Source organism: Mizuhopecten yessoensis, unplaced genomic scaffold, assembly GCF_002113885.1.
Source record: "Mizuhopecten yessoensis strain PY_sf001 unplaced genomic scaffold, ASM211388v2 scaffold5297, whole genome shotgun sequence".
NCBI classification, from domain to species: domain Eukaryota; kingdom Metazoa; phylum Mollusca; class Bivalvia; order Pectinida; family Pectinidae; genus Mizuhopecten; species Mizuhopecten yessoensis.
The window spans coordinates 176,944-192,361 of NW_018405978.1; the positions used below are offsets into that span (position 1 = coordinate 176,944).

Genomic DNA, 15,418 nt, shown 5'->3' on the forward strand with positions numbered 1-15,418 from the left:
GGTAGCAGAATACAGTAGAAATGGCCCGACTCTGATAAACAAGGCACATGTCGAGGAAATGTAAACACAGCGGATTTACCCTACACAACACATGTATACATGTATATATATTTGTAAACTGCATTACATTTACAATACATATAAAGCACTGAGAAGTGTATAAACCTCTTTTTTCTATGTATGTCACTTGTGTGAAAACCATGGTTACCACATCAAAAATTACCAAAAAATGCCAAAAAATGCTATTTTTAACCCAAAATTTGACCCCCGCAAGTAGTATTTTTTTTCCTAAGCTCTGTCTGAAATTAAAGATTACCTACCTGGTTGCAGAATTATCTGGGTCGCAGTAAAATTGTAAAACTTTCTTTTTTGCAATTTTGCGTCGTGTGCTGTTGTCAAAATTTTACCTCCTGTAAAGCTAGCTTTTCATGTGTACGCACCCTTTCGTATTATGGCCAAAATTTTAATCTCAAACCAAAGAAATCTTCTTTCTTTTTTACAAATGTGAAGCTCACATAGCCCACTTCATCATGCTTATACCAATTTTAGTACAGTTTAATTTTTATAATTTTTTTAAATATCATTATACAGGGGTTAGCCATTTAACAAAAATATCACCCATGGCCACAACCCTCTACTGTACACTGCTACCTAAAGTTTCAACAGTTATTATATGTTTATATGAAACATAGATATTTTACATGTACAAATGTTTACGGGAATTGTTATGTGTTTGCCTGTAATCCAGGCCTACACTGGTCTCCGTATTACCTGCAAAACAGCCTGATATTTGTTATTGGGAAGACTTTCGTTTATTGAGGCACACTAGTATTTGGTCTAACCGAGATTCACACCTGCATTAGTTAGCCCTGCGAGCAAACCAACTCTTACACCCGGGAACAGTAAGTTGAAATTGTGATTTATCACCAAAAACCCAAAACCCAAAACCCATTCCTTTCCAACTGTACCAGAAAATATAAAAAAGAACTGATCACTTCGATCAGAGACGTAGGCTGTGTGCTCATTTCTCTTTTTATCATCATTTGGGTAAGTTTGTGCTTTAGACAGACCTTGAGTCAGTGACCGATGAGGGTGGAAAGTATAACATAAACACGATATGTTTGTATCTATAAAATTGATACTGTATATATCTATGATCAGCGACAGCATTGATACAACTGAAGTTGTCGGTAACGACTGATCGAAAGTCACATGCCGTTTGATCAGCGGTTGATAGGTCAGATCAAGCATGCGTAGTTTGCAGACTTAAGACGGCTGTCAAAAAGCTGATCGATACGCTTCGACCGATCAAGCCGATCAAGCCGAAAAAGACGAGCACTGACCAGCCGCGAGCCGTACGCTGTTCGAACGCAGGACACACCTCTGACCGAACAGATGCTGGACTATTCCCAAGAAGATAATTGACCGTAATTATAAGTGCAACACATTAAATCTATTTTGTAGGAATCCACATCTTTAGAAAAAGTTCCCAAACCGATGACAACCACATCAAATATGACGAAATACAACAAGGTGACCATGAGCGTTATCTGTCTGTTTGTTTTAGCCAGTATCTTTGGTATAAACAAGTGTAAGTATCAGCGGCGGGTATACATATATTACTTCGTTCTGATGAAATATGTCTTGTTTATTGAAAGCTGGCAGTTCAATTGGTCTCAAACACATGTTAGGAAACTGAGGATATTATGTTTGCTTAAAGGAAAGTTACCATGACAATCAAAGTATGGATTTTTTATGTTTGATTATTTAATTTGAGTGACATAAGCCCTCACAGTTACTAGAAATCAACACCTAGGACTGCATGTCACGTTTCCGTTTTTAGAGTATCCTTTACAGATTTAATGGATTAAAATGTACGGTACTCTAAAGACGGAAACGTGACATGCAGTCCTAGGTGTTGATTTTTAGTAACTGTGAGGGCTAATGTCACTCAAATTAAATAATCAAACATAACAAAATCCATACTTTGATTGTCATGGTAACTTTTAAACCAATTTCATATTCTTATGTTCAAGAATATAGAAAATAATTTGCTATGATCATTAAGTTTTTATTTAATCATTTTAGAAAATGATAACCTACCCATACAATATCTTTCGCAATGCAATTGCTATAATTTCTTATTGATACTGTATATGGTAACATTGAATTATACATTCTTTGTGGGTGATAAAAGTCAAAATCTTAAACAAATTATCAATGTGTTTGTGAGTCAAATGGAATTTATCTTTGAATATATTCCTTAATGACAGCAAACATCAATATAGAATGATATAGAAACTATTTCCAGCTATCAGAGTACAGACCACAAATATGTTAAACAGTTTATTTCGAAATGGACATACTATAATGATTATATTTTATGTCATATGCATATAATGATATTTATGTTGCTCTGAACTCAAATCAAAATGAGGGTACCCACAACCCGTAGTGTTAGAAAATCAGATTATCGTGATAGTGACATTGTTAACATCATGATTTGTTGCTGCCGAGCTTACTATAGAAATACAGCAAAACAAATAGAGTTGTAAGTAATTCCGGTCAGTACTGATCATTTATGTTTTAATTTGTCGCAATTTCACTTTTCCTCTTTTACACAATTCAAATAATACTGTTTTTAAGATTTTAATCCATCAGTTTTCGTGAAAGGGAGTTTAAAAAACTGAGTGTTTAAGAAATTATCACCAAAGTAAATTAATCTATTACTTTTTGCAGATTTCACTCTATCAGTTTTCGTAAAAGAAGATTTTAAAAAACTGAGTTTTCAAGATACTATCAGCGAAATTCGTAAGTAATCTATTTTTTATTTAGTTTTGAAATTTGATAATGGCACAACACCTTTATTCACTTGTAATATATATAATAGAAATACAGTTCTAGGTTATGTCGATATTCTCTCCTTCTTGTTTATTTGTACTTTTGAGTTTCACTGTCCTATATACACACAATAATTTCCTTTCGTGATACTCCTGTAATCATATTGTTATGTCTCTGCTAAACTAACATCGTATTTTCATGTTTATATTAATTGTGACGACTGCTTCATTGACTAAATGTTCTGTAATATCTGAACCTCAGGCATGCTTTTCCTCGCAATAGGAGAATTGTTCAAAGAAGGGTTGCTATTTTGGACTTTTTCGTTGATAAATATACCTTGTAATTTTACAATCAGGCCATCATTAAAAAAATACCTTCACGTTTTTAACCTTTCTTCATAATTTTTAATATGCAAGAACAAGCTGCAAAACATGTCACTGGTCGAAAAAAGCATATACATTTGTAAAACTGTCTACATAAAGGTACTTCTTTGCATTGAATGACAGTTTCTTGGGCCGATTGTACACTTACTTTTGTTATAAAATAAAATGTTTTCGTTTTCGTACACATCATTGTTATTATATAATTTATAAATACATGTATATTTAAGCAGGTACATGTATTTAAGTCTTGCACCGTTCTATGATATTACTTTTCACTGCAGCGACCGGTATGGACAGCTTTCAAGCATGTGTAATAATCTTCAGTTTGCCCTCTTGTAATCAGAAATACCATTACAGTTCACGAAAATGTGGATAAGTAAACATGCAACGAAACATGCAAGTCATGACACATGGTTTGACACATGTAGATGCAATGCAAATTTTACATTTCCATATACGTGTATGCGTAATCTTAAGTTGACGATGCGCGCAAGCAACAAGTCTCCGAAAAAGAAACAATATTGTACACTGCTTCTGAAATCAAGGACGATACCGACCTCAAACGTTCTAACGACCAATCGACGAACCAGAAGCAGTGAGTGACACGCTGAAACAACCGTTCGGTTTGTGGGCGTGTCCTTTTTAACACGTCTTGTTCGCGCCGTGACGATTTTGATTGTAAATGATGATTAGGTTACTATGATGTTTTAACATATAAGCGGTTTTTTTTCTTTTCTAAAAATGTTATATTTTGTGTCTTGATGTACATTGGGTATGATTATAAGTTTTACTAAGTAGTTGTTTTAGAGAAATGAGGCATGAACATTGATGAGAGGGGTTTACAATTTGATACGTGTTTTAGTTTGTCTTTAAATACAAATGTAGAACTCTCTGAAGATTTATCAATGGTAATTATGTTATACATGTACTGTAGCATATCACCAATTGTCTGAAATTGTATTAGTTTAAAACCGTCCATATGTTAAAATGTTAACAAACAGCATGTTGTCGGTTATTTACTATATTACAAAGCTAGCATTTATACAACAATGTACAACCTTTTAATGGTTTGAATGTCTGATGGTATATTAGCATTTTCGCTCAAAAACGTGAACTTAGTTTCGGCAACATTACTTAACACATTTATTCAAGTAATATTTAAAGGGGATCTATTTTTGAAAGTAAACATGACATCAGTATATTCTGTCATGTGTTCAAGAGATATACTTATAACATTTACAAGATACATAATATGGGTGTTAATTGCAGCACCAATTTGTTTTCATGAATAGAGTTATGGCGGTTAGGATATGCAAATTATATAATATGTACAACTGACTCTTGTCAATACTCGATCTCATTGATACTTTACTTCAATTGCTGTAGACGAAAAAAATTAAACAAATTATCCTCATCTGCATAAAGAGTATGGCAACTTCATACTGTCAAAAGAACTCCTTAACCCGATCATTAAACCACATTCCCCGCAATTATTTATAGTCAAACAAATAAAGTTATGTTCTTGTTGTTTTCTACAGTTCTTGATATAACAATTTTGTATATACCTCATACAGCTACATGTGAGTTTCGATAACAATTAGTCACATTAAGTGCTTCAGCTACGATCAGAAACATTCTTAATCAGCAGCAGCAAAAACAATGTATAGGAGAAACCATGGTGTAACCTGTATTTAACACAGTTTCCTGAATCACATGCTATGCTCCGTCATCTCTCTTGTCATATTGGGTAGGACAAAAGAAACATGGAAGATTTTGAAATGACATAAATGGAAATCAAGCCATGATCGCGATTGAAAAGTTCTTCTTCAGAGACGATGAAGGATTCTCCTGTGTAATATCCCTTTTAGAAGCTGATTGATCAACATCCGATACAGTTATGCTAACAAGTACTTGCTAGCAAATAGGTTGTTACTCAGTTACAGAGAGAGACTTAGAATCAATCAGGAAATTAAAGTCGTTATGTTTGTCAGTTAGTTTGGTTTTGAGGTTTTTGTCATGTTGTAGGTAAACGTTGAGAACATGATATGGCCAAGAGAATAAATTATTGTTAATGCTATGTTTATTCTAGCGCACGTGATACCGAAGGTTACTAAAATCCTGGTTGTAGCATACATGCGGAGTGGTTCATCCTTTACTGCCGAGTCATTACAACATGGTCCTGATGTTTCGTTCTACAGCTTTGAACCTCTTTGGAACGTCGTTAAGAGTTCCATAGATGCGATGGACTGCAAAGGTAGTAATTGTAGGTAGGTACACATAATACTATTAATAATACTACTGCTCGTTGATCTCTGGGTCCAAGGGTAGGGTTTTGGCTACTAAGCCTAAACCTACAGTCACGGTCGTTAGACGCACTGCACCTAAACGCTGTTATGGGGAGCCTTCTCGCGATTTGGCCCCTCTGGCTGGCCCATTTACTCCGCCCGAGGCTTTTGGTCTGGCTGGTGTGGAGGCTATGGACGTTGAGGGCGCGGGTATGGCAGAGGACGATGATGTTGTTCATCTTTCTCTTTCTCCTGGTTGCTCCGATATAGACGCTGGTCTTTCCGAGTCGTCTGATGACGGTCCTCAGGAGGGCTTGCCCTCTGAGGAGGATGTCCAGGATGAGGGTGACCCTGAGAATGCTGAGGTTAAGGCCCAGCATGTGTTGTCCGGTATGCGGGGCCTTAGGGCCGACGCTTCCCGGATTCTTCGGGAGGAGGTTTTCCAACCACTTTCGGCGTCATCTGTCACCGAGTCCACCACCCTTTTGGGTTCTTTGGTGGCTCCTCGGGTGTCCGCTCGGTCGGACCGTTCTCTGCTAGAAGACACTATTGTGTCTTCAGCTCTGGCCACCGCTCAGTCTCGGGTTTTAGAGAAGAATTCATCTTCAACCCATAGTCCTGGGTATGCTGGGTTGCAGCTCAGTGTTGGCGATTTGTCGGAGGTGCACGCCACTGACTATGCCACACATGATGGCCTGCTTGCCCCTCAACAGCTAAGCTGGAATCGAGGGAACTTGCAGCCTGGCCCGGTAAATCGGTGGACCAGGTGGTGTTCGGTCCCAAAGAACACCACAAGATGGAGAGACTGTTGCTTCTCTCCATCCAGATTCTGTCTTATATAGACTACCTGCCGGTTTGTCTATATAGGGTATCCGACTTGCCTGAGGGTCGGATTACCGAGACAGAGCAGACCGACATCCAGGACAGAGTGACCTCTGCCCTGAATGGGGCAGCTTTACAGGTGTCATCGCTCGTCAATGTCTTGTTGGCTAGGCGGTTTTCGGTTTTGAAAAACCGCCCAGTCGATGAGCCTTGCAGCTCCAGGTTGTTGACTCCCCTTCTCAGGGTCCACTCTTTTTGGAGGGGCCCTTTCTTCTGTTCAGAAGGATTTGAAGGAGGACTCGGTCGCCTCTGCACTTCTGGTGAAGAGGATTCAGGCTGAGAAGGCCAGTACCTCGCATGGGTCAGCGCCTCCAAGAAGAAGGCTAAAACTTCTGCGCAGCCCAAGTATAAGTAAAAGTCTCCCTTCAAGGGTAACAAATTGAATGGTAAGAAGGGTAAGAACCTTCCTAGGGGTAAGAAGAAGGGTCCCTGAATCTCTTCTTCCCTCCTTGGTCATGTCGGACGACGAGTTTGGCCGGGGGGACTGCAGTCCTCTCGGCTCAAGCTTAGGTCCTTCTCCCGCAGGATTAGGCTTCGGGTCAGCAGACGGTTTTCTTGCCTGGCAAGTTCTCGATCTGCCTCGACCAGATCTTCCTGTGGGGGGTCTCTTTCCGCTTTCCTTCCAGAGTGGAAGGAAATTACGGAAGACGCATGGGCCTTGTCTGTGGTCAAGGAGGGGTTAGGCATTCAGCTAGTGGGGGATCCACCCTTAGCGTCAGAGCCAATCTTTTTTCCTCCACCGGGGGATCCGTGATAGAGGGAATGTGGGTGACTTCAGTAGATCTGAAGGACGCCTACCTCCACATCCCCATCAAGAAGTCGGCACGGAAGTACCTCTGTTTTACTTGCAACGGAAAGGTCTTCCAGTTCCGGGCCATGCCGTTCGGGCTCACGACTGCAACTTTGGTTTTCACCAAGCTGCTGCAGGTGGTCGTGGGATTCCTGCACTCTCGATGAATAGATGTTCACATCTATTTCGACGACTCCCTCATGCTCCACCTAGTGAGAGAGTCTCTGGTCACCCGGTTGGTTCTGAAACTCTTACTCAAGGTCGGCTTCAATCCTTCCAGAGAAAAGTCAGAGGTTTCCCCACTGGGGAACCGTTTCAATATGGTTCAGGGCATCGCCCTTCCACCGATGGAGAATTTCGAGAAGGCCAGGGCTTTTGCTCTGACCTTCATCGGCCGGTCTCAAGTTCAGGTACGTTGGTTGTTTCTCAGTTTTCTGGGATATCTCAACGCCCTGGCCGATGTGGTCTCCTTAGGGAGACTTCACATCAGGCCTCTCCAGATGTTTCTCCTTGCCAACTGGGTCCCTTCTTCAAGGGATTTGGAAGGCTGGCGTCCTCTGAACCAGTGGGTCAAGGAGTTCACACGCTGGTGGACTCATCAGGACAATGTTCTCCGAGGGGTTCCATTGTCCAAGCCGGTTCCTACTATGACCCTGTACACGGATGCATCCATGACAGGGTGGGGAGCTTTCCTCAACGGGCATTGCCGGTCGGGGGAGTGGTCTGGGGAACAGCTCTCGGAGCACAGCAATGTGCTCGAGATGAGGGCTGTTCTGTTGGCTCTGCAGTCTTTTCGGGAGATCCTGCATTCCAAGGTGGTTTGTGAGGCTACGGACAACACTACAGTTGTCGCGTATCTGGAGAGACAGGGGGGAACAAGGTCTCACACCCTGTGTGCCCTCGCTGTCAGGAAATACAGTTGACAATTTGCGTCAAGCATCTACCAGGCAGGTTGAATATTCTGGCGGATTCTCTTTCCAGGTCCGCCAGCCGGTGTTGACAGAGTGGCAACTGAATCCCATGACTTTCGAGAGAATTTGTCAGGTGTGGTACAGGCCTCACATATACCTGTTCGCCACTTCACTGAACAATCAGTTGCCAACGTTTGTCTCTCCAGTTCCAGATCCAAGGGCATGGGCCATTGACGCTCTGTCTCTGGATTGGGAGGGAATACATGCATATGCATTCCCGCCCTTCAACCTGGTGGGCAGGGTGCTGCAGACGTTTCGGGGGCATCAGTGTTCCCTCCTCCTGATAGCGCCCCTGTGGCCGAGGCAGCCTTGGTTTCCGGAGCTTTTGTCGCTTCTGGTGGAAGAGCCCCTGGCCTTCCTCTCAGAGCGAACCCCCTTCGCAAGCCTCGGTCCAGGACGATGCACTCTCGATCTCGTCTGTTTTTGCCCATTAAGCAGGGTCAGCAGGATATTTCCTCTCAGTCAGTGTCTAGATGGATCTGTCAGGTCATCAAGTACGGTTACGATCACTCAGATGACCAGGTTTGGGCGTTGTAAAAGGTGAGAGCTCATGAGATCAGGGTCCTTTGTGCGTCATGGGCCCTCCTCAATGGGTCCCCCTTTCAGGAGGTCATGTCCGCGGCTTTCTGGCGCGGACAGACTACCTTCACGGATTCTTATCTCCGGTCCTTGACTCCTCATTCTGATGGATTGTATACCCTTGGACCGGTGGTGGTTGCACAGTCTGTGGCTGTTCCTCCAAAGTAATTCAGTGATTTTAAATAGTATGCTATCAGGCACCACGGTGGTACACCTGCTCGTTTCACGGGAAGGTTTTCCATTTTTTAATTACGTTCGGGGCTTTATTAGGGGGGTTCCTTGAACCTTTTCCCTACCTTGAGCATGTCTCGAGTTTGTTCCGTCAGCCTGGTCTGCCTGAATTCGAAGCCTCCACTACGGTAAGACGAATTTACTGAAATGAAATTGAGGTTTTTGAAGTAAAACCAATTTTCATGATGTAATACTTACCATAACTTTATGGAGTCCCACCCTGTATTCCTCCCCTTGCCTCCTCATCCCGGCTGCCTTTAGCCTCCATGAAAGGGGTTTGAGGAAGGGAGATCACTCCGTGGCTCTGTCATCGAGATATGGGTTACGTCGCGGTAGGGAGGTAGGGATATTTGAATCTTTTGTTTTTGGGCTACAAAGATGGGTGTAGGTATTGTATATGCATACTAAAGTTATGGTAAGTATTACATCATGAAAATTGGTTTTACTTCAAAAACCTCAAGTATATTCAGTTTCAAGTGTAATTGACTAAATAACCATTGTTGAGGTCTTTATCATTGTCACTCGATAACGGCAGTCATTCTCGTGCGCGTAGTGATTCATACACCGTGTACATATGTGTAACAGTTACGTCAACAACCCGGGGATTTCCATTGCTATTTTCGGAAGTAAACAGAAGTACTAGGGATACCAGATTTTTACAACTCATTAGTGTATTCATGCAAAAGATACATTGTTGAAATGTATACATACATTGTTGGAATGACAACGATTTAATTTATAATAGTTTACGAGTGCGAGTGAAATATTGTACGAGTGCATCCGGTTACGCAACTTTGCAAGTTGTGCTAAAAAGAGACGCATAGAGCCACTTTGAAGTAAGAATTATCGCTAATGAGTTATGATTACATGTTTAAGAGCAAACATACAAACCAATGTGATATTTATGTTGATGATATGCAGCTGATTCCGTTCGTATAAGACCTAGTTTGGTCGTAACATGTCACTGTGGCATTCGAAGCATGGCGCGAAGCGTAACCGTATCACACATCGGGCTGGAATGGAGTGCTTGTAATTCTCCCGCGGAATATTTTTCGGTAAAAACACCGCGTTTTTTTAAATATTAAAGAACAAGACTAAATAAGAATTAAACGTTTTAAAACAAATATCTTACACTTTTGTTAGACATGTAATCTATTTCATGTGTCATTGGCATGCTCAGACCTGTCTAGATACTGCACATACATTCATGTAAAAACCTTAGTTTAGGATTGACATTTATAATTTCTTCAAATGTGATCTTTATCACGAGCTTTATGAACCGTTTCCCACATTATAATTTAGAAAATGAAATTTGAATACTGTATAGCGCTTTAAATTCGCGGGGTTAATAATTCGCGGTTTCGTATTCAGTACATATTCGCGGGGTTGGATTTCGCTGTCCACCCGAATCCTATGTGTGTCGTGCAAAGTATTGTGCGTGTCATCATTTTAGGGTTAAAACCTTGAAATACAGGTAAACCGTTTGAAAACACTGATTCGGGGTCATCCGTCAGTGACTTCACTCGAAAGAAAATCAAATGTGTACGTAACTTTCTAGGTGTAAACTGTAATCAATTAATCACCTACTGTGTACACATAAATATGTTATGGCCGCTTCTATGTAAGTGTTATTTTTACATGGACTGCCCGGTTGTCCGGTTATAAATCTGATTTTAGTTCATTTAAGCTTGCATAGCAGCGTTGGGTTATAAGTATTTTCAACACGTTGAGATAAGGTCCGTAAAAGTAACATTTTCGATAATTTCGCTCGTGTTTGGAATTCGCGGATATAAGTCAAAGCGCGAATAAAGCGAAATTTAAACCCCCGCGAAATATGACTATTTCCCGAGGCGAAGCCGAGGGAAATAGTCCTGGACGAGGGGGAACATAAACTTGCTATATCCCGAAATACCCATACTTCAACTGTTTTATTATACCGATACAAACACTCCCTTTAAATATTCTAAATATTATCAGACAACAAATTGTCAACAGTTGAGACACTTTATTAACAAAACTGAAATTTTCCGATTGCGCCGATTGGTCAATATTCGGTCAGGCCCCGCCCGCGACGTCACTCAATTTCCCGCATTTTCCGAGGGAAATAGTTTCAAAACTATCCCACCCCTCCAGACGAACTATTTCCCTGGCATGCAGTTAGAGGGGAAATAGCTTGGTCACTTTTGTATAGTATAAAATAAGTAGAGGTATAATAATATTTTATGAGTTACGATACATGAACACAACGCTAGCTGCTTAGTTGTTAGTTAATTTGGAAAAATAAGCGAATGCATAACAATGTGCAAATTCAAGTTACTCGAGACTAATTGCATGCTAAACTGTAATTGAATGTTGATATCGTCAATCGTTATATATCAAACTGTTAAGATATTGAATATTTCTAACTAGTCTTATGCAACATCCATTAATAAAAGAACATATGTTCTGGATAAATTACTTTACAAACTTCTGAACAAGTCGAACGCAGGTATACATTTTATATATTTAAAACAAATATATCGTTTGGTAACTGAAGTAAGATATACAAAATATACAGCATATTTCGTTTATACAATTTATGTAAGTGTTAAACTATGTGAGTCCAGAACAACATAACTTGCTTTATTTTCCGTGTTTGTAGCGTGGTGAACCGGACGGATGAATTGTCTCAGACGACTGCTTCAATAATCAAGAACATATTTGAATGCAAGATGTCAGCCCTTCCCGATGAGGCGTTATATGCATTTTCTTTTTTCAGGCAACTTCGTGATCATGAGAGATTAAAAAACTGTTTCCCAAAGCCCGAGGAGTTTAAACAGATAACGAACAATGCAAGGTTAAGTAGCATGATGGAACGAAAATCACAATGTCTTTCTTTTCTGGAATCCAGATGTCGAAATTCAACAGTTCGTGTTATCAAGACAATTCGAATGTCGTTACATTTGTGTAAGGACCTATCAAAGACAATAGAAAATATGAAGATACTTCACTTAGTACGTGACCCGCGAGCTTCGGTCTACTCACGCAGAAACCTTGGTCTTGATTTCAGTAATTCATCAGTTAAGATATTATGCAATAGGATGTCACATGATATTGATGAAGGTCAGCTGATAGGGTCTTATTTTCCCGGTCGGTTTTATTCACTTAGATATGAATGCCTAGCACGAAATCCGGAAACAGTTTTAAAAAAAATGTACAACGACATGTCTTTAGAATACGATTCAGAGACTGAGAAATGGATGCAGCTATATATGAAATCTCAGGATCGCGGCCAAAACGGTTACCAAGTCTTCCAATCTAATTCTTCCAGTCGATCTACCAATTGGCGCTTGAGAATTCCCTATATAGACACTCAGAACATCGATTCACTGTGCAAGGATGTGTATACAAATATAGGAGCGCGTTCATTCAATTCTGCGATGGAACTTGAAAATCTAGGAATGAGTGATATGTATGTTACTCCCTATACCGAACGATATTGTAAATAAATAGGAATTTAGATGAAATGCACCTATTCAAAAATATATGATGTTGGTATATTATAATGTGTTAGAACAATATTTTTGTATTTCAATGCTTGCGTAGAGATCTCATTTTGCTTCAGCTTCTATGCAATGGAAATGTTCTTCGTGCAATACGTTAAATTACTCCCCATCATGTTCTATTCATATTTATTACATTTTTGCTCGTGAACAATATCAAAATATTAGCCACACTCGTGAAATATATTTGTCATTACTGAAGACACCATTAACTATCCTCTATATATTAGCTTGGTAACAGCTGATCACATAAAGACATAAATGGCTATAGTCACTATGTCCTAGCTTCCAGACTAAGCCCTTTAATGGGGGCCATTCTGTCTGTGATGAAGGGATAAGCCCGACAGCTTGGACACCGTGTTCCCTGTACGATCTTTGTGATAGACAAATAACAACACGTAATTGTTCATTTATCAAATTATACAAATTCTTATTGTCTCATACGGGAGAGTTGCATGTACTTAGATTTCTAAGTAATAACACTCATTTATTTATCACAGCATATGCTATTATATATATGTACACGTTTCTAAAGTTATAATATCATCATGACTTACGACATAGGGTCACACCGTCATCCTTACAATCCTCAACTAAGTATCGAAGTATATGAAAGTCGTATTGAAATTAGTGTTTTATTGCATGGCAGCAACACTGGTAAATAACATAAACAGGAAGATAAGTTATAAGACTAGTAGGCAACAGAACAGAAACGACCGATGAAATGTATTTGTTGAATGAATTAAAAAGTAAAAAGTACACATTCCTTGTTCTTACCTCCATTTATTACTGAAACGTTCGTTCCATCCGTGTGAAGACATCTACTTAGATCCGAAATCAAATGAAACATTTCACATGTGTCGTATGCATTTACACAAAACTCTTCACAAATCTATACAAATAATCACCGATTTTGTCGATAAGCACAGATTGGTATGCATACTGACATGGAAATGTAAGAACTTGGTCAATATTAATCCAAATGTGTCGTATAAACTTTGGTAACAGGACGTTCTCGAACAATCCAAATATTCCGCCTCGTCAACATACAGATCGAGCGCTCGCCAGTATGGGCGGGGCCAAATGACCGACTTTTGAAAGCGTCTTTCCGATTGGTCAGTCCGCTGCAGAATGACACGTCGCCAGTTCAGGTCACAAAGTATTTTAATGTGTACTTTTTGTACAAGGAAATACAATGTTTCTAAACATATTAGCGTAGTATATTTGTTCAAGTGTGTTAGAATGGGGATAGTACGTTGTTTTTCGTGTCTATACTGGCGATTAGAACATGAAATTTGGTTTAAACTCTCGACCTATCGGTCTCGAGTTCAAACCCAAATTTCATGTTCTAATCGCCAGTATAGCCACTCAAAACAACGTACTATCCCCTAAATAAAATATACATTGTAATACTCTGTATTGCACATGCTACACACTCCGGCTACTTCCTCTGATCAGATTGTCTATGTAAACGCCCATTCCTAATAATATTGCTTTGTTGTGTATTCAAGCTCCTTTTAGGTATCGTTTCATTGTGCCAGGCAGAAAAGAAATTGACATTTTTGTTTGGTATAGTTCATATTACAAAAATCACTTATGGTATAGTGGTTCAGAAAAGATAGTGAGAGGGTTGGGTAGGTTTAATATAAAGACAAGGAATGAAAGGATAGACTATAGGATAAGTTCACCTGTTCTTCACGACTATATTTGAAATCTATTACTTGTACGAATAAATATTCAAATAATTCAAAAATAGTTTTGTTTTCCTCTAATGTTAGATCAACATTTCCATGCTAAAGCGTATCTAGAGGTAATGGATGATACCGACGCAACTTAATCAACATATCATTTCTTATGTCACTATAAAGAGGACATTCCATCAAAAAACGGTAGGAGTTTTCACAAGGGGTAACTGCAAGCACACGATGGGGAATCAGTTAAATCGATAAAGATAATTATTTAGTGCACTGCAGATGTGTCTTAATTTAAAATGTAGTTAGTAGAATATCAAGATGACGAGGTCCGTGATTAAAATAAAATGGATGTTTCTTGTGATCTTTATGTTTATGAGTTTTTAAAAGTATTCAGAGCTGGCTGGTTCCTGACAGTCTCCGAGAGGCTATTCCAGAGTCTGGTAGTTACTGGTATAAAAGATAATCTAGTACTTGTACGACTATGATTAGGCATAAGGTAATTGTTATTATTTCGCAATGAGTAGGGGTTTCTTTCTCCAACAGGTAAAATGCACCGTAAGGGAGAAAAGGTGTAGGGAAAGGAACAGATAATGTAGATGAGAATTGTAACATGCAATATGATATATGTTTGGCAACATAGAGGGAACAGGTAACTAATACATACATATAATATGGTTTGTTTTGTCTGCAACAGGGATACCATACAATAATAATAATACACACACACACACACACGCACATACACATACACCCACACATACATCACTAGTAATAATATATTATGTTATATACATGTTCACATATATTTATGTTTATATAAATTATATATTCACTGTCACACACAGACACACACCCTATTGTAGCCAAATCGACCCCACCATCGAAATGGTTAGGTCTGTCAACCATGACCGCCATGTATTTAATTCACTCACACACATATACACATTGGCATTGGTGCCCCCCACCCCCACCCCCCACCCCACCCACGTCTACCTGTACACGACCCCTACCCTACCCATGTGCATCACATTATCCTTACAACTTCACACCAATCATGGTAAAGCCGAAACCCCGTGTTGATCATATACGACACTGACACAGGGCTCAGCTTTCACTATGACTGTGACTCGTAGTAAAGGGGTACATAGAGTTTATAAAATATGTATGCTAATTTGGGAATTAACACTATTTGCAGAGCACACCTTACAAATACAAGATGT

The 15,418-nt window shown here is 39.6% G+C and overlaps 1 protein-coding gene across 1 annotated transcript; it reads left to right on the top strand.

Moving 5' to 3' along the window:
- The first annotated feature begins 1,549 nt into the window (after positions 1-1,549).
- LOC110450536 (carbohydrate sulfotransferase 4-like) lies at positions 1,550-13,237 on the top strand. Its single transcript, XM_021498101.1, has 4 exons — positions 1,550-1,591; positions 2,740-2,811; positions 5,314-5,491; positions 11,604-13,237. Exons 3-4 carry the CDS (start codon positions 5,358-5,360, stop codon positions 12,448-12,450), a joined length of 981 nt encoding a protein of 326 aa, XP_021353776.1. The 5' UTR covers positions 1,550-1,591; positions 2,740-2,811; positions 5,314-5,357; the 3' UTR covers positions 12,451-13,237.
- Positions 13,238-15,418: the final 2,181 nt, after the last annotated feature.

Bases quoted from the DNA above. Each gene is read 5' to 3' on its own strand.
- LOC110450536 (XM_021498101.1), top strand. From the start codon at position 5,358: ATGCGGAGTGGTTCATCCTTTACTGCCGAGTCATTACAACATGGTCCT. The intron at 5,492-11,603 runs GTAGGTACACAT...CCGTGTTTGTAG, and splicing joins TGCAAAGGTAGTAATTGTAG to CGTGGTGAACCGGACGGATG.